This window comes from Labrus bergylta, chromosome 10 (genome assembly GCF_963930695.1).
Source record: "Labrus bergylta chromosome 10, fLabBer1.1, whole genome shotgun sequence".
Taxonomy (NCBI): domain Eukaryota; kingdom Metazoa; phylum Chordata; class Actinopteri; order Labriformes; family Labridae; genus Labrus; species Labrus bergylta.
In genome coordinates this window covers 7664900-7692838 of record NC_089204.1, presented here as the reverse complement: position 1 = coordinate 7692838, position 27939 = coordinate 7664900, and the positions used below count along the sequence as shown (strand labels likewise).

General features: G+C 43.8%; 1 protein-coding gene across 5 annotated transcripts in view; it reads right to left on the bottom strand.

Moving 5' to 3' along the window:
* The window catches only part of klc1b (kinesin light chain 1b), a 30737-nt gene that overhangs the window by 2465 nt on the left and 333 nt on the right, over nucleotides 1–27939 (bottom strand). Inside the window, exons 1-13 of one of the 5 annotated variants that reach the window (XM_065959283.1) lie at nucleotides 24138–24433; nucleotides 18438–18708; nucleotides 16992–17222; nucleotides 16283–16364; nucleotides 15834–16062; nucleotides 15615–15702; nucleotides 14853–14954; nucleotides 14209–14382; nucleotides 13761–13860; nucleotides 12254–12303; nucleotides 11950–12017; nucleotides 11284–11392; nucleotides 10723–10875 (exon numbers count right to left, since the gene is read on the bottom strand). In XM_065959283.1, the coding sequence (XP_065815355.1) occupies nucleotides 10723–10875; nucleotides 11284–11392; nucleotides 11950–12017; nucleotides 12254–12303; nucleotides 13761–13860; nucleotides 14209–14382; nucleotides 14853–14954; nucleotides 15615–15702; nucleotides 15834–16062; nucleotides 16283–16364; nucleotides 16992–17222; nucleotides 18438–18686 (1635 nt within the window). In that variant the 5' untranslated portion in view covers nucleotides 18687–18708; nucleotides 24138–24433. Of the gene's footprint in view, nucleotides 1–2137; nucleotides 5223–10722; nucleotides 10876–11283; nucleotides 11393–11949; nucleotides 12018–12253; nucleotides 12304–13760; nucleotides 13861–14208; nucleotides 14383–14852; nucleotides 14955–15614; nucleotides 15703–15833; nucleotides 16063–16282; nucleotides 16365–16991; nucleotides 17223–18437; nucleotides 18709–24137; nucleotides 24434–27939 lie in introns of those variants that run through there. The other 4 variants (XM_065959285.1, XM_065959286.1, XM_065959282.1 and 1 more) reach the window with 4 other exon arrangements.

Below are 27939 nucleotides of genomic sequence, written 5' to 3'. Positions count from 1 at the left end.
ACACAAAAACATCAACACGACCATCAACACAACCATAAACACAACTATCAACACAACTATCATGGGCGCTGGAGTCCCATCGATGGCGGTCTCCATGCTGGAAATGCTGTCTCAGCCTAACCTTCAGTCATCCTAACGACAGACTGAGAGCTAAGGCGGATTTTAAACCTCCTGACAAACGGTTACACCACGCCCACCTGTCAATCAGGTCAGCTACACACCTTATTGTGAATAACTCTTATCCTTCATCAAATCAAAACTGATGAGTCATCAAAACATTCACCCCCCGTACAGTGTGTGTCGATCGAGACATGAGCTAATCAGACCTATTTGGTTTTTGAACCAGGCTGTAAACATGTTAATCTCTGCTGTAAAAACAGGCTTTTTTGAATGGGTGTGTATGTGACTTCCTGTGCTTCTGCAGACAGCCTCTAGTGGACACTCGAGGAACTGCAGGATGTGCTACTCTTCGACAACGGAGGTTGCCGCTTGGTTTCTACAAGGGCGTTCACATTAAAAGGGGCGGAGTTAGCTTCATATAACCTATCACAATCATGAGTGAGTAAGCCATCAGCAGGTCATCATATTCAACAAACTGAGCAAACTTTATTTAAAGGAAGAATGTGCGACATGTTCCACATAAATATATCAGACATCAAGTCTATCTTGTGTAAATGTGTCTCTGAGTCATGACTGTCTACAATGAGTAAGAAGCTCGAGTCCTGCTGGCTGTGTTGTTGTCAGAGCCGTGTTTACATGGACGGCCGGCTCCTCCCCTTGTGTATAAAAGCTGTTTTAGTCAAAGACTAGAGAGAAGAAGAACATACTCACTGATTATTTGGATGTTAGTAAGAGTTTTTAGATCACGCTCATTCTGTGTCAGTTTACATGCAATGTGAAGCTACAAGCTAACTAAAGAGCGCTAACATTAGCATGCTAACACAACAATGTGTTACCATGGTAATCGACCCCGGTAAGAAGTGAACCACCTTCAGAGTTAACCTTGAAGTGACCTTGATAACCAAAAATCCTGCTTGGTGTTCGTGTTCCTGCTCAGAAGGAGCTCATGATGATTAATCTCATGGACAGGGAGAAAAACTTTTCAAACTGGGAATGTGAACCAGCCTGAAGCTAAACAACTGTAAAGAAACACGTTCTATGTATATGTATGAAGGTCTCCGTTAGAGCGCTGCTTCATGACCTTATTCTCTCCTGACCCCACTTTGACGTCACAAAACTGTGGCGCCCCCAGACGTCCTAAACACAGACAGCTGTCTGCTCACATGACTTTGTTTTCCATCATGTCGTAGTTTTTCTGCTGTGTTGGAATTAAACATTCATCTTAGACACATTTAGTCTGTTTGGTGTTTATTATCGTGACTGAAGAAGAAAGGCTGCGAGGACGCATCTGCAGAGACGGAGACTCCCACAGCCTTTGTTAAATATATTTTAATAACATATACTTTTTATTGATCAATGAATAAAGATTTCAGGCGACCCCATTTGAATTCCATGTGACCCAACATGGGGTCGTGACCCTGAGGTTGGGAAAGCCTTTTAGACACTAATCTAGACTTTGATAACATCCCATCATCCACCAGAAACCCATGGTATCAAAAGCTATCGATATATCGTTGATTTTTTTAGAACCTGCAAACCAAATCTTAAATATGTGAAACACTTTTAGGAGACGATCAACAGAATTCTTCAGGAAAGGGAGTGAAGAACCAACTGCTGGCAGTGACCCCCGACAACGCAGGTTTGCTTTCTGTGGGGACAGTCTCTGTAATCTTTTTAAGGATGCGCACAAGACGGAGGGTCTGACTCCCTTGGTCCGTTAGTCTCGTCCGTGTCCTTGACCTGTTGACCGCTCACTCTATTACTTCAGGGTCACTCCAAGTGTTTGGTACTTTCCCTTTCAGAGATTTAAAAGATTGTGTCGTTTGTCAGGAGTGTAGAAGTGAAAACAGTCATAGTTAAGGATTTTAGGTTGTCCAATCAGATTTGAAGTGGAGGAAATGACACCCCTCTGGACATCTCCAGCAGGGGGCGCTGTGGCTCATTGAGAGGCTGTGCAGTGTTTCTATTCCTCTGGAGATCAAACATGTTGACGTGACGCAGAGAAAAGACAAAACGGTCACAAATGAAAAACTTTATTTGAGAAGAGCAACAAGTGTTGATGCAATCATCTTCACAATGCAGAATGGTAAATATAATAATGCAGTCCTACTTACTAAGATAGTGCTTATAGACCTCACCATGGATGAACTGAATCACACCATATATGTCAGGAAGAAGAGACAGTTCAATAAATAAGCATTCCACTAACACAACAATACGCTCATAAGTATGTGATGTACATATTCAGCTCTTTTGTTCGGGGTTGCATTCGCAGTAAAGGAGTACTTGTCGGAGGAATGAAGAAGAAAGGCAGGTAGCATACCGAGAAGCCGCAGAGTGAATGCACGTTTTCAAAATCTACAAACACAGCCGTACAGTTACACCTCCGAGATGTTACAGTCGTTTACATTCAGCAAGAAATGACACGTTTGATCCGGAGGAGACACTCGCCACGAGAGACGTTCACCTGCAAACGAGCAGCTGTGAGAGGACGAAGCGCTGCGTTCAAAAACACAGAATCCAGAGTGGCGGCGTTACCACCGAACTACACCAACAACACACGAGCACGACAGTGAAATCAACGCTTCAGGTCATAATAACACCAGCTTTACTCCTACACCGACAGATAAAATATGACTGAATTTAAATGTGTGATTATGAATCGACCTCTCAGGGCGTCTCTGCGCTGAACGCTCCGCTGCGTCTGTGAATGTTGCTTATTTCCCTTTTTGTAAAAAGCTTCTGAACGTCTGCGTGAATCCTCCATCAACCCAAAGACACGGAGTCAGGAAGAGCAAATTTAAAGAAGTTACCATGGCGACAAGAGCTCCTTGTGATGCGACCAGCTGCGGTGAGCTGACGTCGCCCTTCTGGTCTTTAACAACAGGAAGTTAGCGTTTTTAACGAGCTACCGCCTTAATATTCAGCCAGGAAATCATCAGAAATGTTAAAAAAAATGTAAACACAACGATACAAAAAAATGATCTTGATCTATAAAAACAACAAAACTCCCTTCTCGCTCCTGCCAACAAGTTAGAAAAGAAATGTTATGATAAACACATGAAGCTCTGCAGTACCATTAAAAACGATAACAAAACGATGCGTTAAAGGCTAAACACAGGCGCCGTCATGGAAGCGAGCGGCGGGGTCGTTTTTCAGAGCGAGTGTGCAAATAAATTATTCTTTTAAATAAATATAGATACTGAAGTCGGGCCAGGCGATAAAAAACTCCTGATGTAAAGTTAAGATGAACATGTTTACAGTGTGAGAAGCTTTTCATCATGTAGAGAGTTTATCAGCTTTATTCTGCACGAGATGTTCTGCAAAGCGTCGTGCTGCGACTGAATGAAGAGGAAATCTTCTAAAAAAGCACAGCGGATCTGAGGAGCCAATAAGGTCCTGACACACCAAGCAGAGGGCAAAGAACTAGTGGGACAAAGGCCGCCTGTGTCGTCGCCTCACGTCTTGGCCAAAAAGTTGCACTTGAACACACCACAAAGACTACAGCCGATGGCCAACCACCACGTACGCTCTGCTCATGAGAGGAAATAACTCTCCATGCCAGCAGGGGGCGGTAGTCCGTTGTTGTTACGAGAAGACCATTTTCACACCGCTGTCGCTCACCACTCATATTATAGGTAGCCTACTAATGGAACCTGAACCTGTGACAAGAGCTGGAGAGAAATGAAACCTCCCAACAGCCAATCAGAGAGATTCCTCTCACCAACCTGATTCAACATGTTATAGGTGTCGATGGAGCCGGACACACCACAAAAACCAGGGCGACAATCGCTAAGCATCGGTCTAATGATCTGCTTGGTGTGTCAGAGCCTTCAGAGAGAATATTGTTTGTTGTTGTCCAAACATAAAGAGGTCGTTATATGATGTTTATGGCCTCTTGAAGAGACGGCCCAGTAGAGCTGCAACAAACCGCTTTGAAGAATCGCTGATTTCTGACGCTTCTCATCGAGTGTTTTTACAGGTTTTTATTATCAGCTCGTCTAGTTTAGGGAGAGGAGACGACCTCTGGAGACCTCTGGGAATAATCCCGTTGCGGTTTAAAACCTTATGAATGGTGAACACTCATGGAATCATAATGTATCAGAAAGAGAGTTAACAGAACCTGCCGCTCAGCTTGCAGCCCCTCCTGACGTCCTGAGGAGCTTCAGGAGACACTGAACTCCTTTATTTAACGCTTTAATCAGTTTCAATAAAGGGTTCTGTTTATTTTAACGAGGGGGAGGTCTCTGCGGATGATTCGCCTCTTGGTTTAAGGTAAACCCTGGAGGAGTCCTAATTAAAAAAACTGAACTCTGAGACTCCAAACTCAGCTCGCGTCAGCAGCTCTCTGAGTCTGATGTTTAACATGAAGCTGCTCTGGTTAGAGTTTGTTCTTGGCTTTATCGTCTTCACTTGAGACAAAGGGAACAACAGAGCTTTAAAAACCTGTGATTAGCATCTTTAGGATATGTTAAAATTTCACTAAATGTCTTGTCTGCTATCTGTTATAATCAGGACATTCCTCAAACTAGCAGCATTATCGTTATATGTATATCGTGATAAATGTTGATATTATGGGATTCTTTTTGCTGTATCGCCCGGCCCTACTTTAACATGATTGTTTTATCTGACCGTGTTGAAGTTAAAGATGACTCAGAGCCTTCTGTTTCACCTCCTTCCTGCTCTTCTATCAATCCACATAAATCTACAGTGCACCTCCTAAAAGTGACCAGTGGGTGTTTGAAAGAGGAAAGGTGTGCAGCTGTGACTTCCTCAGAGCGGGAATATTTCACACATGATGATTTTTATTTATTATGTTAGGTGAGAGTTTTCTGTATGACACGAGGGGTTAATGAGAGGACAGAATCAGAGCGGAGGAGAGAAGACCAAACGTCCCAGCAGCTGTCAGACGAACAGGGGACAGAGGAGACAGCCAGCAGGGGGCGCTCTCTGAGTCTCTGCCGGAGAGAGAGAGGAGGAGGGGGGGCACCATGGAGCAGCAGAGGGGCTGTTGGTTTGGTTGGGACAGAGACACACATCCTTTTGCTATTGTGTTGAGGGAAGGAGAGAAGGATGGAGGAATAATCTTGATGGCTTTAGGCCTGATGAAGAGAAAGAGACAAAGAGACAAAGAGAAAAACAAACGGCAAACATGGTGAGATTCAGAGCTCAGGGAGGGACTGCCTGCACTACACACCTACACCTTAACCTACACTACACACCTGTTCATGAACCTACACTTCACACCTGCACATTTACCTGCACTACACACCTCAACTACACACCTGCACTAAACACCTGCACTATACACCTGCACTACACACCTCAACTACACACCTGCACTACACACCTACACCTTAACCTGCACTACACACCTATACCTTAACCTAAACTACACACCTGCACTACACACCTATACCTTAACCTAAACTACATACCTGCACTACACACCTATACCTTAACCTAAACTACATACCTGCACTACACACCTATACCTTAACCTAAACTACACACCTGCACTACACACCTATACCTTAACCTAAACTACATACCTGCACTACACACCTGTATATTAAAAACCTTCATCTCTTTTATTCTCCTCGGAGAGAATCTGGTTCTTAAAGAACTTCAAACTGAAGACACATATTTACAGCTCAGGCTGGTTACACACCAACGATTGGGGGCGTTGCCTGATTGGAGCAAAGTGTGTGTTCTCAGAAATATCAAACATGTTTAATATTATATTAAGTTATTTTAAAAGGAGGAGTCGGGGTTGTTATTGTTGTTTTATCGCGATTCTGATTTTACGGTGATGTTGTCCTTGTGTTTCTTGTCTTCTGTAGGACGATAAAGAATCTGGATCTAAACATTTGAAGATCTTTCTTTATTGCTTGATGAGCTTTTATGCTGTTGTTGTTTTTATTGCACGTCTCTGCCCGTCTGTATGAGCGTGTGACATAAAGAACTTCCTCGAGTCTTGGAGCTCCATCTTTGAAGTTTGAAAGTCTTTGTTGTCCGTTTCCTGTTTTGATTTAATCATTCGTACCTGAAGCACTTTAAGTTTTGCACGTTTACATAAAGGTTCTAAACGGATGAATTTAAGTCGAGCTGCGTGGATCAGAAACTTTGTGAAAGTGCAGCTGCAGTGTTTCTGAGTTTCTGCACGGAGACGAGCAGGTCAGTGGTGCAGAGGAGATCGTCACTGTGACTCAGCTGTTTCCTCTTTGGGTACCAGAAACTCTGAAGCTGGCACGCTGCAGCCCAGCGATGACTGTGCACTGCAGACCAGAGACATCTGCAAACATCAGCATCTCTGAAAGCTGCGTCCTGACACCGACAAAGTGTGATGATGAGGTGTTGACATGAACGAGACCAGAGTTTTTAACTTTAACAGCAACAATATTAACAATATTAAAACCACCAAACGTTGCAGGTAATCTCCTGCACACCATCTGAACTCCTAAACATGTTAGTGTAGCCGATGAATCTGTAGAATGTGTGCAGGAGTTTACATTCAGGATTTGATGGATTCTCTACGGCACATCTGTCTTATGAAACAGATGTTGTTTCATGAGACGTAAACAAATAAACTTCTTTGGGATCTTAAGTGTCCGTTGAACCGAGGATGATGAAGTAAGAGGTCGTTCAGAGTCGCCTCTCAGGCTTTCACCATTTTCTTATTAGAATTTTTGGTTTGTCCTCTCAACCAGGAAGCTGATGTTTATTAATCTGATGATTCAGGGCTGACGTCTTAATGATTGGTTACAGGAATTTAAGATGTCCTGCCTATTTTTACGAACTGTTTGCCTGATGAAGGTCTAGTACCGAAGCATTGCCAATAAATGTTTGTCAGCAGGTTAGACTGCGTGCAGGAGTTAACCTTTGATTCTGTCCATTATGAAAATAAGAAGAGATGGTTCTGTTTTGAAAGCTGCCGTATCGAATAAAAAAAAACTTTCTACATCAGCATCTACATTTTAATTAATTCAAAACTCCTGCAACACATCTATACATATGAGCTTTAATTTATTTCATGTATTTTATCACGTTTATTTTTTCCTTTATTTGCATTTACTCTCGTTTAACTTCTGCGTTTGCGTTTCCTCTCTGTGGAGTTTTCTAAACGCTCTCGACTGTTGAAATGTTTGTTCTGTTATCTTCCTGACTTCCTGCCTTTTCTTTGTCGGTCAAAGCTCTTTAAATGTCCTCTGTTTCCGTGGAGGACGCTGTCACTTGAGTTTTGAAAAGTGCACTAAAAGAAATTGTTGTTCTTATAAAGCTGAGATCGGTTTAATAAAACATCCTGATAATAAGTAAAACATCTTCTGTACCCTCGCCTCTTCTCACCCTGCATGTTATCTACGTCACTTTAAACCAACCCCCCCCCCCCCCACTGACTGTCTGAACTGAGAGCTGAAGAAACAGAGAGAGAGAGAGAGAGAGTACAATCCACTGAGCGAGAGAGGGAAATTTGATTGACAGGCTGATTGGTTGTCATGGCAAAGTAATCAACGATTAGTTGACAACAGGTTAGTGACACACAAGGAAGCAGAAAGCAACGAAGGAGGAAACCGTGCAAACTAAGAGGCAGCACACCGAGCACAAAGCACGACACACACACAGACACACACATTGGGTCGAAGCATGCTGTTTAAACACACACACACCTACTGTCCAACCTGAACCAAACCACAGGATCACTGACACACACATTCGATGAGTATCTTACAAGCATGCAAAAACGACGTGATGACTCTGCAGAGCTCACCTTCACACGTATCAGAACTTTGACCTTTGACACTTTCACACAAATATAATTTCTTTCCACTCCTGACATTTTCAAAAGAGACTCATCACTTTGGATTTAATCAGTTGAAGAGGGTTTATAATGATCTTTATTTTTAGTAACAGCATGTCTCTTTTAATGACGACTTTCGACCTCACTCTATGACCGATTACTCGTAGAAAAGATGTTTTTTTTTTTAAGTCTACGTCCGTGTGCATCAAACGTGACAGACTTCCTGAAACTGAGTGAAAGATCCATCACAGTGAAACAGAGACGTCGAGGGAAACTGGTGGAGAAGAGGCGTCTTGTGAATGGGATAACTGTGAGCAACAGTGAGAACTCAGAGCCAACGTGGTGGATGAAAGTGAAGCAGCCAACATGGCCGACGTACGACAAGCAGCAGATTGAGAGCAGAGAGACGGATTTACACATCAAAACAAAGTTGATTATTTTCACTCGGCTGTCCTTTGATTTGAAGTCAGAATGATTTCAGTCTATCCAAATATGAGACGAGCAGCTGATAGAAAACTTTGAGACTGTGACGACCTGAAACACTGAAGTTGTTCAGCCGAGAGACGCTGCACCTCGTCACTCAGAAGCAGATTTGTATTTCCTCATGTGAATGCAAAACGCTTCCGAGGTCGTCCTCATGCCATCAAATGTTTCAAAAACAAGCAGGTGCACACTCTGGTGAATACGCGTGCCGAACATTTGCTGGAGTGTAAAATGAAGCAGTTTGAAGAAGCTGTGTTATGAACATGTGTGTACGAAGAGCATTCACATTCACACAGCAGCCAACAAACAAACACCCCGCCCGTCGTTCTACTTCATGTTACTCAGAGAGAGCAGCAGACGTCAGGTTAACAGACATTTCTCAAACATGTAGTGACACACGTGGTCCATTAGTGTGCACGTTAAGGCTGGCAGGGTTACATGCATGTGTGGACTGGGTGGGTGCGGTGGAGGGCGTGGCTGCACGGGAGCGAGGATGGAGGGGGGAAAGGCTCAGGCTCAGACGAGGCTTCTCTGCTGGCACCCTGCTGCCCTCTGGTGAAGCTACACCAGAGGGCTTCTAGCTGTGTCTGTTTAACTGAACACACCGACCTCTGTAATAATGAGGAGAGCGCCGACATTTTAAATAGAGACACAGTGCAGGACTGCAGAGAAGCGACAGTATCGACTGTGGAAACAGCCAGAGAGGACGCTATAATGAGGCAGTAAAACAGCAGGATGAGCCGTTACACATCAATCGTACAGTTTAACTGCACGGTGGAGAAATTAGGAAACACGTCTTTTGTGTTTAATGGTGAAAACATGACACATCCTGAAAGAGAATTACACCGGGCTGGTATCTCTGCGAGTCTCAGAGAGGCTGATAAATATTTAACATGTTTCCAGGGTGCCACAGAGGGAGCCTGAGCCTTTCTGTTCCCAGCAAAACAACGGCTTGTTAAAAAAAAAAAACAAGACGCGAGGAATTCATTGTCAAGCAATGAACAACAAACACATTAAAACACGGATCACCACAGAGACTCAGCCGGCGTCAAAACAACAACAATAACACGTCTGCATGCCAGGACACTCAATCAGCTTTACACTTTGTACAAAAAGGAGATTTTCATGTGAACCTCATGAGAAGAACAAAGAACGTCTCCAGCAGAGAGATGGACGAGTACAGAGAGTTTGCACTTGCAAAACCGAACTTTGGTTCCAGATTCATGTGGTGCATATGCAGTTTATGAGCGTGTGCAACACTGACATCTTATCAAGGAAAGACTGCTTCTTTTCTTTTCTAGGATTCTGTTGTGCAGTTGAACTCAGTGAAGAGAGAGGGCGCTCTCACTAACTCCAAACGTTTAGCTGAAGCAGGCCGAGTAGTGAACTTCCTGCTACTTTAAGGAATAATCAGGATGATTTAAAGTGGTGTTTAATGAAGCTCTTAATGAAACGGAGGTCATTTAGTGAAGCCGGTCGGAGGAACGACACAGAAGCTAAGCTGTGTACCTTTGTGGTCGGGGGTTTGGAGCAACATTTAGTTTAACCCCTTCAAAGAGTGTTGGCTCTATGTTTGCATATTTCTAATTTCTAATCAGCTGTTTATGTCTGAAAGAAGACACTTTGATCAGCTGACAGAGCAACATGGAGAACGTCTGTGTCTCGTCAATGTGTTGTTTTATTTATCTTTTATTAAACGTCATCTTTCCTAAACTTTACGATCGGTTTTGCAAAGTACTCTGCAGAAAAATAACGACTGCATGCATCAAGCTTTTTGTTCTCGTAGACCAGTAAGGACATGGTGCTACTGTGGAACCGTTTTTTTTTCTGTTCTCTTTGGCAGGTTGAAACCCAAAGAACTGGTTTCAGATGAGGTACTGGCTAGAACAGACTTGGTGGAATATGAGAAAACACACATGTGCAACGTTTGTGAAATCCATAGAGATGTGATGTTTGATTTCAGTTTAGAGTGCCAAACCACTTCCTGAACACAACTCTGATCTTCAGCTCAGCACGGTGGTTTCATGGCAGTTTTCAATTATTTTTTTAATTGGCCAAAGAATGCTTTGCTTCAAACTAACGCTACATAGTTTACCTCTGTGTTAGTTTCTTTATTTTCTCCACACAGGAGCCGTGCTGACAACCGATAATAAACCCCTTTTCCTCTTTATCACTCGTCACCTCAAAGCAGAAAATTAAGTCTTTTTTTTTGTGTGATTCTCTGTACCGGTCCACCCGCTCTGTGGCTTTAATAACACTGCCTTGTTCTCCCTGTGAGGTCACTGTCAGTTTGGACTTGACTGTAGTGGATCTGTACTCACCCCGTTCCACTCCACGCCCATACTCACTTCCTCGCCAGTTTCAGAGCCGCTCTCGTACTTAACGCTGGACAGGCTGTCCCTGCTCCTCCGCCTGTCCCCATCCGTGTCCTTCAGGATCTCCACCACACGCGTCCCGTGGATGGGGTCGATGCCCTGAGGGGGAACAACACACAGGTGCACACACACAAACACACACGCAGAGAGATCAACAACAGAACTAGAGAGGAGGGGACTTAATGTTGTTGGTATGAGCGGGGGTGCAAAGTTAAATGGAGGAATTAAAGGGAAGTCTTCTGTCTCTTTGATGAGGCGTCACAGAGACAAGCGGACGTCTAACATGAGTGTGAGATGGAGGTGGTGTTAAAGGAGGGAGGCTCTATGAGGGCGATCAGTTAGAGACAAACCACTTACTGTGTTGCTCTGGATCCAAAGCAATGTAGAGAAAGGGAAAAAAATATCATGAGAGTTACTGTCTTAATTTTAAGAATAACAAAAAAACAGGAAGTAAGAAGTCATCTGCATGCACAAACTGAAATCTGAAGTTCAGGAAAAGCTGCTGACCTGCTTGCGGGACCTGACGGCGCACTCTTCCAGGGTCTCAGCCGCCTCCAGCTTGCCCTGTCGGCGGTACAGCGCCCCCAGGTTCCTCAGGGTGGTGTTCACTGTTGGGCTGGGCACAGAAACAGGCGTTAACACATACAGACTATACTGCAAGACAAATGCAAATAAGGATGTATAAAAATGTGTCCGATCACAGCTGATCTGTAATCCATTCAGATCACCCCGCCCCCTTTAACGCCAACCCAACACTGCACGCTTTGGGACATTTATACAGGAAGGAAGTTCATTCTACTTATATATATTTTCTTCTTGCAGAAGTGTTGATATTTCAGTGTGTGTGGTGACTTTGGCTCAAACACTGCTTTGACTTTTCTCCATATCATCTCACCGTGTCTGTGTTCATCACGCAGGTATCAGCTGGTGGTTACAGCTAACTGCTAACCTAACAGCGTGCTGTCGCCTGTAGCTGCAAACTCAGACGAACAAACAAGTGTTTCACCTCAGCTCTCTGTAATGTTTGTGATTTTGGACTGCAGTAACCCGTTTGAAACACTAGGTGTCAGATGTTACATATTGCTCCTTTAACTAAACAACTCTGGCCTCTACTCGGAGCGTTTTCATTGATGCTCGCCTCGCTCCGCCTCGCTCCGCCTCACTCCGCCTCACCTGTTGACTTTGCAGGCCTTGTACCAGCCTCCGTACTCTCCGTACGGGGTGTTGTCTCTGTGCTTGCCCTGGAAGTAAATCATAGAGAAGAGGAAAAAAAGAGAGTGAAGAGGGAGTGATGGTTAGAACCGGATCGGCTGCATTTGTCTTTGTTTACATAAAACTAGAATATGCCTCCTGGGGCTCATAGCGAGTGTGAAGGACAACGCTCTAATAATATTTCATAAACAGACTTTGTTTCTTTATGTCACGGCATGATTTTGACACATTTCATTTATTTTTTTCAGTATTAGCTCGGCCTCACCTTGCTCTCCTCTCTCTCCTCCGCGTGCATCCAGATGGGTTTGTTTTCAGCTGCAGACAAACACAGGAGAGGAGGTCGACACACAGAACAACAAGGCTGGAAAACAGGTTACCACATCGACCTGGAGATAATTTACTGACTTCATTATTAACCATTCACGGCGCAGGCTGAGCTCATCACTGACCAGGACCGTATTATCAGCCACTCAGTGGAATACTCTGATTATTACTCTGGTGATAATATCTGTGTTTCAGCAGGACGACCATCTGCTTTTTAAATGTTTCAACACTTTTCATTAATAAAACATGTGAGATACAGATTTACACAGAAAGATGTTTATTCCTCCCTTTGCTTCACTGCAAGTAAACATGCATTCACTTCTCTTTGTTTTAAACTCTATTTTAAAATCAGACTTTTCCTAACAGAAAACAAGAAATATCCTAAAATCCTGAATATCAGTGCGCCGGTATACAAGACGTATACAAGACGCGAGTTTGCACGCCTGCTAGCTGCAGTATGTTAGCTGAGCTCTCAGTCTAACGTGAAAGTTCTGAAGTACCTTCAGACCGTGAGTCGTGCTGCTGACCTCCGCTGGTCACTTGTTAAAATTTAGACGGGACTTTCAATAAAACCAGCACGCCACAGTTTAGCACCGATTGCTTTAAATTAATAATGATGCCATAAAGAGAGAGAAAAGACTGTTTCCAATCACTTTCAACACACTATGAATGGGGATGAATTTCTGATGGCGTCAGGTGGCGTGCAGTGTGTGACGATGGCGGCTTCACTCTCGGTAATGGCGATGCATGTGTCAGCATTTCACGCTGGTATGGGCTGCGTCTTATACACCGGATTTTACAGTGAATAAATGCGTTGATATCCACACAGAAAAACCAAACATGCAAAGTTAAATCGTTTTTGTTGTCATGGTTACAGACACTTGTGGCAACGTTAATCATGCTCGAGGGTTAATAAGGATGCATCTGAATAAATTTTTTTTATCTGTAACTCAAAACAGATATTTCAGACTCCTTGCTGCTCCCCTTTAACTCCCTAAGAGAGGCTAATAAATAAAATAAAATACAATCTCTCTACTTTCAAGTTCAGTGACAGAAGAAAAATAATCCGCTCTGAAATATGACAATAGCATGGAGCGTCCTTTTATTCCTCTGAAAGCGGTCGATCTAATCCTCGGAGAAGAAACGCCAAATGAAAAACTGAGCCAAGAAAAAATAGCAAGAGTTCATCTTCATGACAAATAAACTTGTTTTATTGCTTGTTTGTTTGGATTATTTGAGTCGAGTGATTGTTTTACTTAAACCATCTGTCCGTCACTGAGCGTGCTCGCTGGCGTGAGACAAACAACAGGCGAAAGATCAGAAAATGACAATCTGGATTTTCATGGTACCCACCACCTCTCCTCTAGAATTTATTATTAGTGTTTCTACTTTGACTTAAAGCTAATCTTCAACCCTTTTTAAACTGTTCAGCTGCTGCGAGGCCTTACCATCCACAGATCCAAACTCCTTCTCATGAGCACGAGTCAGAATCTCTTTGTACAGGATCTCAGCCTCCTTGTATTTTCCCTGTTTGAGGAAGCAGGATGCCTGAGGAAGAAAGACGACAGACAAAGCGGTTTAGTGTTGGATCAAACGGGTCCTGTTGACACACAGAGCGGCCCCCGAGGAGCAGCAGCAGCCTGTGTGTTCCTCCTGTCAGCTGGGACTTGTGTAGCGGCACTGAGCTTCTTCTACTGTCTCCACGCAGCGTCTCCATCATGGTTCAATAACAGAGGGAAGGAAAATAAGAAAACATGAACAAAAGCTGCAGGAAAGGAACCGGCTTGAGTCAGGTGCACAAATGAGGGTTGCTTCCCAGGGCGGCGGGACCTAGCTAATTACAGTGAAAGTGTAACTTAAAGGAAGCAGATGTGGATGTGTGAACTCGTCTCTCACCAGGTTGTTCTTGGTTTTGGCCACGTTGGGATCATCAGGGCCCAGCCTGCACTCATAGATCTCCAGCGCCCGGCAGTAGTAGTACTCCACCTCCTCGTACTTGCCCTGGTTCTGACACAGCAGAGCCAGGTTGTTCAGCTGTTTGGCCACATCTGGATGGTCCTTCCCCAGCACCTAACGGAAGACAAGAGGGGAATATTTGGATTCATATTTCAGATTATGTCTCAGAGCATTTGACTCCCTCGCTGCATCTCTCTCTACTGTTGCAGACGCTCAGGAGATCTAATAAAAGGTCGATCGATAAACAGGGAACAGAATAGAGCTTCATGAAAACAGAGACTCACTGCATCCTGCAGCGCTCTGAAGCTTTGTCATGCCTCCTCCATCCACTTTCAGCTGTGCTCTCAATTAAACCCTGAAACTCCCCCCTGATTTGGGAAAGCCCCTCAGAGGAATCTTCACGGATAATTTAGGAAAACGATTTGCTCTTTTTCCTATTTTTAGTTGCTGCTGTTACAGTCTGCAGCTGACATGTGGAAAGTATTATCCCTGTTAATTAGCTAATTTCTAGGAGCTGGTTTAGCCTTGAGATGAGGCCTGGATAGCAGAGCTGTGGACCGATGCGATCCAGAGACGTGGCCTACCTTTTCTCTGATCTCCAGAGCTCTCTTGCAGAGCGGCTCGGCCTCCTTGTACTTCCCTCTCTTGCCATACAGAACGGCCAGGTTGTTCAGCGTTGCAGCAACCTGGAAAGAACATAAACAGAGACAACGTAAACAAAGCAACTTCCTGTCCTGTGCTCGGCTCTTTTACTGGCAGTGAAGCGTCACAATATCAGGGACTTATGTGCCTTTGTCTCTAAGTTATGCCCAAGGAATCAAGAAACCTTTTCAAGAAGCTCAGAGCCTCTAGATCTCAGAGGATGGAAGTGACCTGACAGGTGAAACAATATGAGGCGAGCTGTGAGCTGCAGGGTCTAACACTGAGCTTTAATAGCTTCCTTCGAGCTTTACAAGGTGCCACAGTGTCAATCGATTCTCACAATTCCGTCCTTAAAGGTGATGAATCTGGTTTATTTCAAGGTGTGCCCATCTGTAGTCTTTTGTGATTGGAAGGATTTTATGATTTTCTCGATGTATGAGCAAACACTGAGTAGTTCTGATTGATTACTTTAAAGCCTGCAGCCCTGTGGTGAACACGATCAATACTGTAATAGTGGAGATGAATCCACACACACTGACAGAGTCAGCCGGTAAATACAGACAACTGTGCAGTTATTGCCTCCCTGTTGACTGATCCTTCTTGGACCAACACCAGGTGACTAATCGGATGAATTAAAACTAATGTCTGAACATTGGACGTGTTCACATGACGAACACGTTGCCGTGACGACAGTGGAGCCTTACAGCGGGATGGTCCTTGCCGAGTGTTTTCTCCCGGATGGACAGAGCGTCGTTGAGCAGATGGGCGGCCTCTTTGTACTTGTTCTGATCCCTGCACGGGTGAGACAGGAGAAAATGATGAGACTGAATGTTTCAGAAAGGAAGGCAACCTGACAAAATCAGCCATAGCAGGAGTGTGTTGGTGAAAAGCTGCTAAAGCCACCACATGGAGACCCTGCTGACCTGTAGACCAAAGCCAGGATGTTGAGCATGGTGGCCACGTCGGGGTGGTCGTGTCCAGAGGTCTTCTCCAGGTCCTCCAGAGCCTGCTTGCAGAGCGGGACGGCCACCTCGTAACGGCCCTGGGAGGCGTACTGGATCACCAGGTTGTGCAGGGTTCTCAGGCGGGCGGGGATCTCGTAGCCTCCCTGCTGGGCTGCAGCCACGGCAGCGCTGTTGTGTTGGTGCTGCACTGTGGAGGTCACACAGGCGGGTCAAAGGTCAGCTGGGATGCTAAATGCGCTGAGCTGATTATATCTCTAACTACATCAACATGAACAGAATACTGAGGCTTCAGGGAGTAAACAGATTACACAATAATTCAATCATGTTTAAAATGGAACATCAGGTACCCAGTGATATAGCTCATTTAACTAATGTTGTTCTGAGTTGCTTGGTTCTGTCGTTCTTACTTCCTTGGCCGTGCTCCTCCTCGTCGTTGGGGAAGAGGTCGTCCAGCGAGTCCTTCGGTGTCTCTCGGTCCTTCTCCTCCTGCTGAGACGACAACACAAACATTCAAATCAGCCCGACCTTCTACAGGCAGCAACATCACAGATCACAGTTCAGGAATCTTCTGTATCACGTCTCGTTTTGGCCCTGAGAAGCAAACATCGGTCGACCCCTACAGAAAACCTCCATGAAGTACGACTTTTTGCACGAGGAGGGCTACATGAGATTTCAGCTCATGTTAAGGGTCAGGCGGCAGCATGTTGAGAGCTTCCAGAAGAGGAATAACGACCATTCAGGCTACTTCTCGAGCAGTTAATGGATTCAGGCTTTTACATGGTCTTTTGTGTCTTAAAATAAGGAAAGTATTTATCAGCGATTCATTCCCACCAACAGATCAATGAAGACCAGAGCAGAGAGACTCGTTCCCGGAATTAGAAATAACAGTTTTCTCTCTCCAGTATTGGAAATCAATCACACTTAATGTCTCTAAGAAGAAGACGTCTCCTTTTAAGGCAGATTTACACAGAAATAGGTTCAGGATTTTACGTGTTATTAATATGACAAACAAACTGATGCAATAAAATGTATTTAACATGAATAACCGACCCAGAAATAATGGCCCTGCTTACTTATTAGAGAGGGACTTTGACTTGAATCAGAGTCTGTACTTACAGTGGGTGAGACGTCCTCATCGTACTTCTTGAGCTGGTTCATGAACTCCAGGTGCTTCTTCTCCTCCTCCAGCTGGGCCACGCTCTGCTCGCTCTTCTGCAGCTTCTGCTGGGTGTTGGCCAGCTCGTCCCGCAGCCACTGGTTCTCCTGGCAGAGCCTCCTCACCTGAGCACGCAGCTTCTGCTTCTCCGACTCCACGGCGTTCAGGTGGTTGGACAGGGCCATCATCACCTGGAGAGGAGACAGCGCCAAAGATAAGTCTCATTTAACGGAGGACGAAGCAGCAGCAAGTTAAGAGAGCACGATCTGAGGCTGATGTGAGTGAATCATGGTCACAGCACACACTCAGTTTAGAAAGAGGAAGCAGAAACACACTCAGCATGTGTGTGTGTTATTTTATATTTATTTTCTTCTTAACGGATTCTGATGCCAAAACTATAGTATTAGGGCCGTCTCTGCACACCTGGTGTTTTTCTGAATGCCTGCTTCTTTTTTCAATTGTTCCCAATCAGGAGAGAGCGTTTGGAGCAGCGGGCGGCCACCCTGAGAAAGGCACAGCGGGCAGTGTTCTTTTTCTGAACGCTCCGCCCCTTTCGTGCAACTGCTTCAAGCGCTTCTAGTTGAAAATCTGTCAACTTTTCAGAAAGGCAGTGTTTACGTCCCCGGCCCTCTTTTAAAAATGTACAATATTCCTCTTATTTGTGTCTCTCTCCGTGTCTTCTTTCTACATGTCCGATCGTAGCCGTGAAAGCGAGGCCGTCATTATTATTAATCTCATCATCCAGGCAAAGGAAGAAGAAAAACATCCTCCGTTTGATGCTGATAGCAAAGTGAAAAAGAAAAATCTGAAAAATAAAAACATGCAGTAAAAAGCAAAGCGCAGCAGCGTCGGTTACACAGGGTTAGGTCAGTTGGTCAGGAGACTGTTGCCATAGAGACAAAACACACGTGCAGCGCTTTAATTGTCAGCGCTTCATCCAAGAACGCAACAAAAAACACCAGGTGGACACAGGCCCGCAGTCCATACTGAATTCCCCGCTGACTCTAGTTTGTTGAGTAAAAATTTAATTTGGTGTAAAAAACAGATTTCCTAATCTAACAAACCCTGTCTGCTGGAGCCACACCGTCGTTGTTCTTATTGTCATATAACGGCCCTGATAATTTACTGTATTAGCTCGGTGCATTAACTAGTTTGTGGATACCTGACACTACATTTGAGGCAGTAAAGGTGTTAGTATCGCATCAACTCCATCAGGAATCTACATGTGTTGATTTTGAAAGTCCTGCATATGGATGTTTATTTTTCTCATTCTGTCTGTAATCGTTTAAAGTACGACTAATTGTCATAAAAAACGTAAACATAGGACTTTTCCAGCCTACATCTGGTCATTCACTTTGCCTGAATCTGACCCAGCAGGAAAAAAAAGTTGTTAGAACCCGTCTTACCTGAGCTTCCCCCAGGCCCAGCTCGATCATCTCCACCGACTTGCGGAGCAGGTTGGACTTCTCGTGCACCAGGTTGGCCTCTTCATCCTTCTTCAGGCACTTGATGGTCTCCAGGAGGCTGTGGAGGATGGAGTTGTGCTCGTTCTTCAGAGCCTCCAGACCCTGGATCACCAGCTTGGTGTTGGAGATGATCTCCTCCTGAGAGAGCTTCTCCAGCTTCTCTTCCCGTGGATACACCATAGTGGACATGTTCTACGTAGCTCTGGGAAACCTGAACAAATTAAAAAAAAAAAGAAGAAAAAAAAGAAAAGCAAACCGGCTGTTACAACAGATATTCCACTGGATACTGTGAAAATATTTGAACAACAACAGCTGCAACATTAGAGGACATTTTCATAACCGTCCTCCACATGCAGCTGTGCTTGTTTTACACTGAAATACTCAAACACATCTCTTCAAACTCAATGAAAGCAACTTCAAACAGTTTTCACACAGTATTAACCATCTGAAGGAATTGTTCCTGAGATGACATGACAGGAGCTACTTCCTATTATCGGTTTAAAGACATCAGAGTGTGACCGTGCAGAGCTCTGGTTTTGAAGCTGACATACACAATGTTTCTCTGCTCCTCTAATGAGATCCACTGATAAAACCAGCCATAGAAAGAAAATTAAACTTGTGTTATATCACAGCGGGGAGGTTAGCGATTCAAATTCCATTATTGTGAGTGATCAGCAGTTTTTCGTTCTGCTAAATGAGACAAATTCAGAGTGAAATGCAGTTTAAAATGTAAGACAGAAACTGGCTTCAATAAAACATGCTTTAACTAGACCACGCTCTGAGGGCTGCACAAATTGGGACATAAAAATTAAAGACATGTGTAGAATATCTGCTTTATGCACGGTCTAGGGACACATTATTCTGGAGGACAGACTGTTGGGATTGGGTATAATAAGCTCTGGTTTGAGAGAAAGGCTGCAGCTCTCAGTCTAACAGAGGGCACACAGATGCTGCAGTGAGGGAGCCTTCGGGTGCCAGCATTCTATCCAAACAGAGGCCTCGCCGGCTGCAGTCAGGGAGAGGATGACATTACAAAAGCCTCAGTGATATAGCTGAGCAGCTGTTTGAGACTCAGACACAACCCTGTGTCGATCACACGGTGTTCTGAAGTAATGTCAGCCCTTCGGTGACTGCAGGGAACGTCTGTTATTATCCCCAAACAGTCTGAACATAACCCATGACTCAGAGAGCCACGTCAATGTCGACCACATCGAGTAAATGTCAGAGGAAAAAAAGCAGCCCTGCGCTCAAGACCAGGGTCCACATAATGTGAGGAAAGTGCTCTGTATGTTGGCAGCAGAGTGGACGAGGGTGGAGGATGAGGGTGAAGGATGAGAAAGGACAAGGGTGAAAGATAAGGGTGGAGGACGAGGGTGGGTGAAGGATTAGGGGCGGAGGACGGGGGCGAAGAATGAGGGTGGAGGACGAGGGTGAAGGAGGAGGGTGGAGGATGAAGGGAGCTCTCTGTAACAAACACCAGCTGAGAGCCATCCGCCAGGAGCCAAATAAACTACACCATCAGTCAGCCACGCCCTGCTGTGCTGCATGCTTTCAGCTGTTGTCTGTTAAAGAAACATATTGACATCATTCAAGGACCAACACCGACTGAAAACAAAAGCTAGAAACACTTTGTTGTTATGATGATGGTCGGTGCTGATCAAGTCCAGAGCTGGAATTAAAGAAGCTTCATAACCTGTTTAAGGTTTTTCATCACTACGTCAAAACATGAGCATTAACATCGGAGTGCTGCAAATACAGAATATTTCTGAATTAATTAACCTGTGTCAGGTCAATTAATAGAGTTTTAATTACGACTTTGTCTTCCCACGATCATGAAACAAAATAACGCAGTCACTGCAGACTAAACGAGTGTGACACTGAGTCTCACACTCGTTTAGTCCACAGGTTTTGTAACGTGTGGTGAATGTTTCAAGGAGTTTGCTGTCATATTCTGGCCACAAGAGTTCACCACAAGAGTTTTTTAAGTGCATCTCGCAGCTCTGACGTTGGGGAAACTGAATTTATCAGCTTCAAACTCAAACTTCTTATTGCACGAGCAGAAACACACGAGCACAGACGACAGATCTGACTGAGTCTTTAGCTTGAAGCCAGTCATTAACCTCCTCCTGTTGAGTTATTCATGTCACATCATGTCATCACAGCTGTGCTCCGTCAGCGGAGGATTATTTATGAGGAGAATATTCTTCATGATGGACACGAGACAGGCACGTGAACACGGACACTGAAGTCAATTAATGATCTGTGATCAGGACGACAGTGAAGCATGCAGACGACCAGCCGGAGGTTCAGGACCATGGGAGAGCTGCAGAGATCGAGTGTGAACTGTATCAGGTAAACAAAAACGACGATGTGACGATGCTGAGAAGATCTTTCCATCTCTGCTGCTTTCAGGTAAAAAAAAAATCTCAACTCTTTTTTCTTTTCCCCCAGTAAAAAGCTTCTGATTTAAAGCCGCTTATTCAAATCCATTCAAGAATTCTGAAAATGCTTCAAGATGGAAAGAAAAGCCGCCAACTACTCCTTGATTATTTCCTCTTTCTACTAAACAGATTTGTGGAAATGAATAACGGCTGCACGATGTGGTCAGAAACTCAAATTACGATTACATTACAGGATGTGCAGCTTTTCGATCCAGTAGGTGTCGCCTTTGAGCACCAGCATGAAACCAAAACAAACTGCTGATTGTATGAAGGAGTTAAACGGAAGCAGTAAACAAAATTACCCCGGCTCGAGATGCAATCACCTGTGTCCTGAATTGTTGTGTTAGCATACTAATGTTAGCACTCTTTAGTTAGCTCATAGCTTCACATTGCATGTAAATTTACACAGAATGAGCGTGATCTAAAAACTCTTCCTAACATCCAAATAATCAGTGAGTATGTTCTTCTTCTTCTCTCTAGTCTTTGACTAAAACAGCTTTTACACACAAGGGGAGGAGCCGGCCGTCCCGTCCATGTAAACACGGCTCTGACAACAACACAGCCAGCAGGACTCGAGCTTCTCACTCATTGTAGACAGTCATGACTCAGAGACACATTTACACAGGATAGACTTGATGTCTGATATATTTATGTGTCACATGTCGCACATTCTTCCTTTGAGCTCTTCATTGGAAGCACTTTTGCTTTAAAAAATAATCCTTCATGCAAATCTTGAAGCATGTGACCTGGTGTTTGCTCCTGAAGAATGTAAATCAGAAGGACTAAATTGAGGGCAATTATTAACAGCAAAGAAAGCAGCTCTGCTTATAATTCATTAACATTAAACAGGTTGTGTAGTAGTTCTGTGTGCACATTTTTAGTTTCCCAAAAACAAAATGACCAGAGGGCATACGTTCAGCTGCTGCCAGCATGCAGAGCAGGAAAATGTGCTGACTGTGAAATTATTCAGCGGGCAAGAAGAGACACGTTTTAAAGAGAACTTAACATGAAAGAAACACGGAGCGAACACAGGTGACTCTAAGAGATTCTTTCAGCAAACAGAGTCTGCTTTACATAAAAGTCGACCGACAGGCCTCAAACAAATCCTGTGTTTGCATGAGCACAGAGAGAGAAGTCAGGAGGAGGATTATAAAAACTCTAACTTCACAAAGACAAGAAGGACGTAGCTCTTCAACGGGGAGCATTCAGCACATTTCTGAAAACACTCGGCGCCAAAGCGATATGAAAAGATCTCTTTGAAAGATCAATCATAATCACACAACAGAGAACTTATGAGCCCAACTCTTTCTCTGAGGCGCTTCAGTTTAACACCCGTGAGGATGAAAAGCCTCACGAGCTGAGAACACACACAGAAACACAAACACACACAGCTATTAACAAAGAGAAGACATGCTTTCATGTCAGCCAGGAGAGAAACACGCAGCTTCACCTTGATGAAACAGAAACACACCTGTATGAATGCGTCTCTTCTGACAGCTGGAGCTCAGAGATAAAGTCCAACAGGCTCTTTGTCTGTCTTTGAAAATAACATCGTACAAATTAATCTTTAACATTTACCTTTTTGTTTTTCACAGCATTCATGTGGAACTAATGAAAAACCAACACTAGCACCATAAAAATCCAAGGTCCAATCAGTAAGTAAGTATGTGTGAGATGCTAAAGGTACCTTATTATATGATCAGACATTAAGGAAACATGTTATGTTGAAGTGCTGGCTTCTCTGACAACAATGCAGCAGCCAGTATGTCCTCCTTCTAACTTTAGATTCTGCTCCTGAATGCTCTGGATTTGTTTGGACCAGAGAAGGTAGACGGTTTTAAGGCACCCCCACACGGCCGTTTTGGACGCCCCTCAGTTTGTCAGATATGAGAGCAGTTATCAGGTCAAACCAACAGGTGTTGCAGTGATGGAAGCGGGCAAGAGAAGTGGTTCAGATAGAAGTGATTGTACCCGACCTAAAAAGCCTCTGCATGTTTCTAATAAGCTCCACGAGCAGAAACGTGCTCAAACTAGGATCAATATTGGAGATGCTTTTGAAAAATGGAGAGAGGTTAGAACACAGAAAGGTTTACAGACCGATGCAGAGCTGGATAAACACTGAAGCTTCAGTGTCCACCACATGGTGACCTGTGTGAGCATCCACTCTAGAGAGGAGCTCTCTACAATGTTTTGAATTTGGACTGCAGTACCCATTTTAAACACTAGGTGTCAGAGTTACATAGTGCTCCTCTAACATAAAATAAAAAGGCCTGGCTACATTAAAAACTCAAATTAAGAACCAGCTCATGATGTCGCTTTCTGCTGAACTGAACTGTAAGTATAATCCGATACATTTTCTAATACTTTTGTAGATACCATTTAGTAAGTACCAAAACTTTTTTTTTTAAACCATCCATCTCAAAGGACAGGTGTGTAGTAAAGGAATAAATACATCAGAAATTTAGGCAAACTCTTTCAAACTGTCTGAATTGCACATAAATAACGTCTCTGTAAATGTCGACAATGTCTTTGTCCAATTTAAACCGTTTAGATGCCTGGGACGGGTGGCGTGGTATCAAAACATTATCTAAATAGTTTGATTTGTACTAGAATCATATAGAAGTTTAAAAACCTGGTATCATCACAACCCTACTCATCACATATAACAGGATACACCAGCAGCAAAAATGTACTGGCTTTGGGTTGTCATGACATGCCGTCATGATCAGGTGCAGGACTGATCGTTATAAAATGTTACACAATGTTTCTAAACATCGTGTGAGCCAGGGAGGAGAAGTGTTCACCTTTTTAAAATCAAGCAGAAAGTAAACACATAAACACAACGAGGAGACGATTTTCAACGAATCCCTCAGTCTAGATATCCTCGTTCTCTCGTTTAACAAACATGCAGCAAAGATGCGGCGTGCTGCTCTGACAGATGTCCCGTTGATTCAGGGCTCTAAGCAACAGATGGAGAATTTTATTCAACATACAATCGGATCCTTTATGCTAAAAGGGGCGTTAGCGTGAAGCAACTTATTCAAAACAGTCTGCATTGATCTTCATTTCCTGACTAATAAAACAACAAAATAACCGAGATGAATGTTGATGTTTAACAACCAATAATAGCCTGCTAGAGGGTGGAGCCATCTATCCTCCGAGCTGGACCTGTTTTCGTCTGCTGGACCAGAAAACTAACCTCGGTTTCACTGGCAGATCAGCATCATCGTTTGGCAGGAAGAAAGGCTGATGAGATAATGACTCCTCCTCCAGCTATAGCGCTGCACGCCAGCACAGCGCATCAGAAAACTGCTGAGCTAATCCAAAGTGAGGCTTCTTGAAACAAAAAGGGAGACATTCTCCGAGAGACGGAGTAGAACGGGAAGAACAAACCGGACAGGAATGAGAGAGAGGTGGATGCTGATGACGGAGGAGAGGAGGAGAAGGGTGGGGGAGTAGCTCGCAGGCGACTGATGACCTTCCCTCTGCTCTGTCAGAACACCATCAGCGCACATCGAGAGAGAGAGAGACGGCCCCACCCACAGCGGGAGTGTGGAGGAGCAGGTCGGGTGGGGGGAGGGAGCTGTCCTCATCGAGGCTCTGCTCCTCTGCACTCATCAGACACAAAGGAGGAGGTCTTATGTGGCAGGATGGAGAGGCTTGATTACACTATTTATAGGCTCAAAAGGAGGCTCACATAACGCCAAGGATGAGAGGTTTAAATCTACTGTCTCATTCTGCTAAGACTGAAAATATCACAGCTCCACAAACCAATAACTGTCTGCTGTGCCGACTCAAAATACACATTTCCAACCTTCGAAAAACAGGCGAAAGGAACATTTTAACACATTAAACACTCATGAATGAGAGCTGCAATCGTCAAATATACAACCTGCGAACGGCCCAATAGAACAGGGCTGAACAGAAAATTGTCGGCTTCATGATTACAAGATAAAAATGAATCTCTTCATGATCACAAATCAAATATCAGTCCATAGATCTCCTGCTCCCTGAGGGCCAAAAGAGACGAGGGACGATACTTTGACGACCACGGCCCGAAAGCAAAGACCTGCACTGAAACAATCCTTTGACGAGTTTTAGTGATTCTTGAAGAATGTAAATTTGTGAATTAGTGAACCAAAACACACAAGAATCCCAGCCTGGATCTGTTCAGTAATCATGCTAAAGCAAAAAGCTCTACCTGTAACACCAAAACATCTTCATGACGTGATCAAAATGCTGTTTCCTCATGAAAATAAATCTTTGTAGAAGCTCATATATGCTTTATATGATGGTGTTCTGATGAGGCGAATCAAGAAGGTGCATCTTTATAGACTAGATAGATGACTCAACCTAGCAAGGGGACCAAAGGTCATACAACATTGCAGCAATCAAAGTATATCTGTCTCAGACGCCAGTACAAAGCCAGGAGGAGAGACGAGTGTTATGAAAGGCAGCTCTGGGTTTAAAGGAGCCACTCGGTGGACTCTGTATCGACAGGTTTATTTTCCTCAGAGCTCCAGTCTTCATTATTCTCCAGAGGTCTCAGATTCACATCATCACATCTCCCTTTGGAAGACAGCATCATCACTCAGTCACTCGTTGCTCCTCGCTCCGCCCTGACATCACTGCAACACAGCTTTTTAAATCGATTGAGCTTCAGCACACTGATCTCAACAGGAGGATCAACTGAGTAACCCTGAATTGTGCATGTGTGTGCATTTAATATTTTCAAGTTTCATTGCACATTGAGTGTTACAAAGGCAGGAAAAAGACTTTCCTCTCTCCTTTTTCTGCTGCATTGTTGCAAACCATAGATTTTATATTAAGCCAAACTACTTATAAATGTTAATATTTGTCCTGCGTAATTATTGAGGCATTTTACTGAAGCAAACTCCTCAAAACAAGCCTTTAAGATCAAATAGTATGCCAAGCACAAGCTCTGAAAACAGCCTGTGAGACAGAGGGTGTGGTACCTGATGTTTTTTTAATCGGTAAAGACTAACATGGGAAATGGAAAAAAGCAGAGTGCAGCGTCTGATCTCTCTGTGCCACCTCCCCAGAGACGCACTTCCTGTTGACCTGGTGAAGTTCGACATCAATAGATCACCTAATCTTCCTCCGTTTCCTGCACAAACAACGACCCAACACACCATCCACATCACTTCCAGACACAAAGGGGAGCCTGCAAACCAGCAGGGTGTGGCAGGGCCGGGGGACAGGCATGAGGGAAGTGTCACTGACGCTGTCCACAGTCATGCATCACTGAAACCAGCTGCGAGAGGTCTGCTTTTACACCGAGAGACGTATGAAAATGTCCGCCAACATTTTTATACCGATGTAAAAAGGGATAGCAAGTATAGCACCAGTCTTACATAAAGTTATCTGATTTATATGGACATTGTGACAGCTGTATGTTAATGGTTCTGGGACAATGGACATATAAACAGATCATTCTGCACACCTTCACCGGCCTTGGACACAAAACAGGGACTCTTAGTTACATTTGCAAATAACATCAGATCATTAACCAACTACGATGTGGTCCATCATTCATCTGACCATGAAACTTCTTGAGTAGCCCGGGCTTGTGGTAATGCTAAATGGACTTGAGCTTGTATAGCACTCCCTCGTCTTCTGACTACTGCAGTGTGAAGAACTTTCACACCGCAGGTCACATCTACACATTCACACTGACGGTACAGGTTTCTATGCTAAGTGACCGTGCCAAGTAACTAATCCCATTCACACACATTCATATGCAGACAAAGCAGCGGGAGCATCTCGGGGTTAAGTGTCTGGCCCAGGGACACATCGGACATGTGGCTGCAGGAGCCTGAGATCGAACCCCATGACCTTCCGGTTGAGTCACGACTGACTCTATCGCTGAGCCACAGACACTTTTGTTTGATTCGGGCTATGAAATGACCCTGCCTGTATTTGGGGCAGTTGTCAACACGAGACGAACCTTTAACTGTTTTTAAATAAAAACTCATGAAACTGTAAATTTACTCTAGATAGAATATTTAACTGTTTACAAAATGAGAACATCAAACCATTTAAATAAATCACTGATTTGATCTTTCTCTGTAAAGCAGCATGCAGACCTGCGTCACAGCCTGAACACATACGAGCATTACTCTCCTTCTTGGACAGATGTTGAAGTTTCTATTTTTTGTGTCGTGCTGCCTTTCCTCCTTATTCTTGATCCTCAAACTATTCCAACACTAAACACATCAAGGCCTCTCACTGAGACTTTACCTTTATGCCTCTGAGTTAGCTTTTATTCCTTTTATCACTTCCTATCAGTCTGAACACTTTGTCCTTCTCCTGCCCTGCTGTTTTTACATTAATCTGACTTTGATTGTGTATTATTGTACAGAGAGTTTTGTTGTTTTTAAATGTGCTTAATAAATTATACATTTATCTTGGATCGTCACAACATGTGTAAACACCCGGCTGGTAGGTAAAGGGGACAGGGCCTTCCTTTGGGAGTTTTATGGTTATTGTATTTCTTATTAGTAAACTGATAAATTCATCTTTTATGACGTCATGAGTTCACGATGGCGCTTTGAGGGGTCTTTTCACCTCAAATGGTCAGGTTTTATAGACTCTATATCTGACAAACAACTGACCTACTTTCTAAATTGGTAAATTAAAATAAGGCATATCGAATATCCTATTTTTTCTTAAATTAATTTGAGCCTATTTTCAATGAATTAAAGATGAATCAGCTTTCATTTGGATTTCTTCCTATAAAACGTTATCGGTCAATATGATTGTGTAATGATAGATATACATTGTCAAAGTATGGGACTGATAAAAAGGAGTTAATTTAATATCTGTAATTATTCCGTGCTCATTATTAATCAAAGGCCATCACGAGCTCAATCAAAGGTCGATGCTACATTAAACTAAATGATCAGATGAAGAGGAGAGCCGAGAGGAGCTGTAACGGAGTCTTGTGTTCACTAGAAAAAAACTAAATGAACAGACCTGAT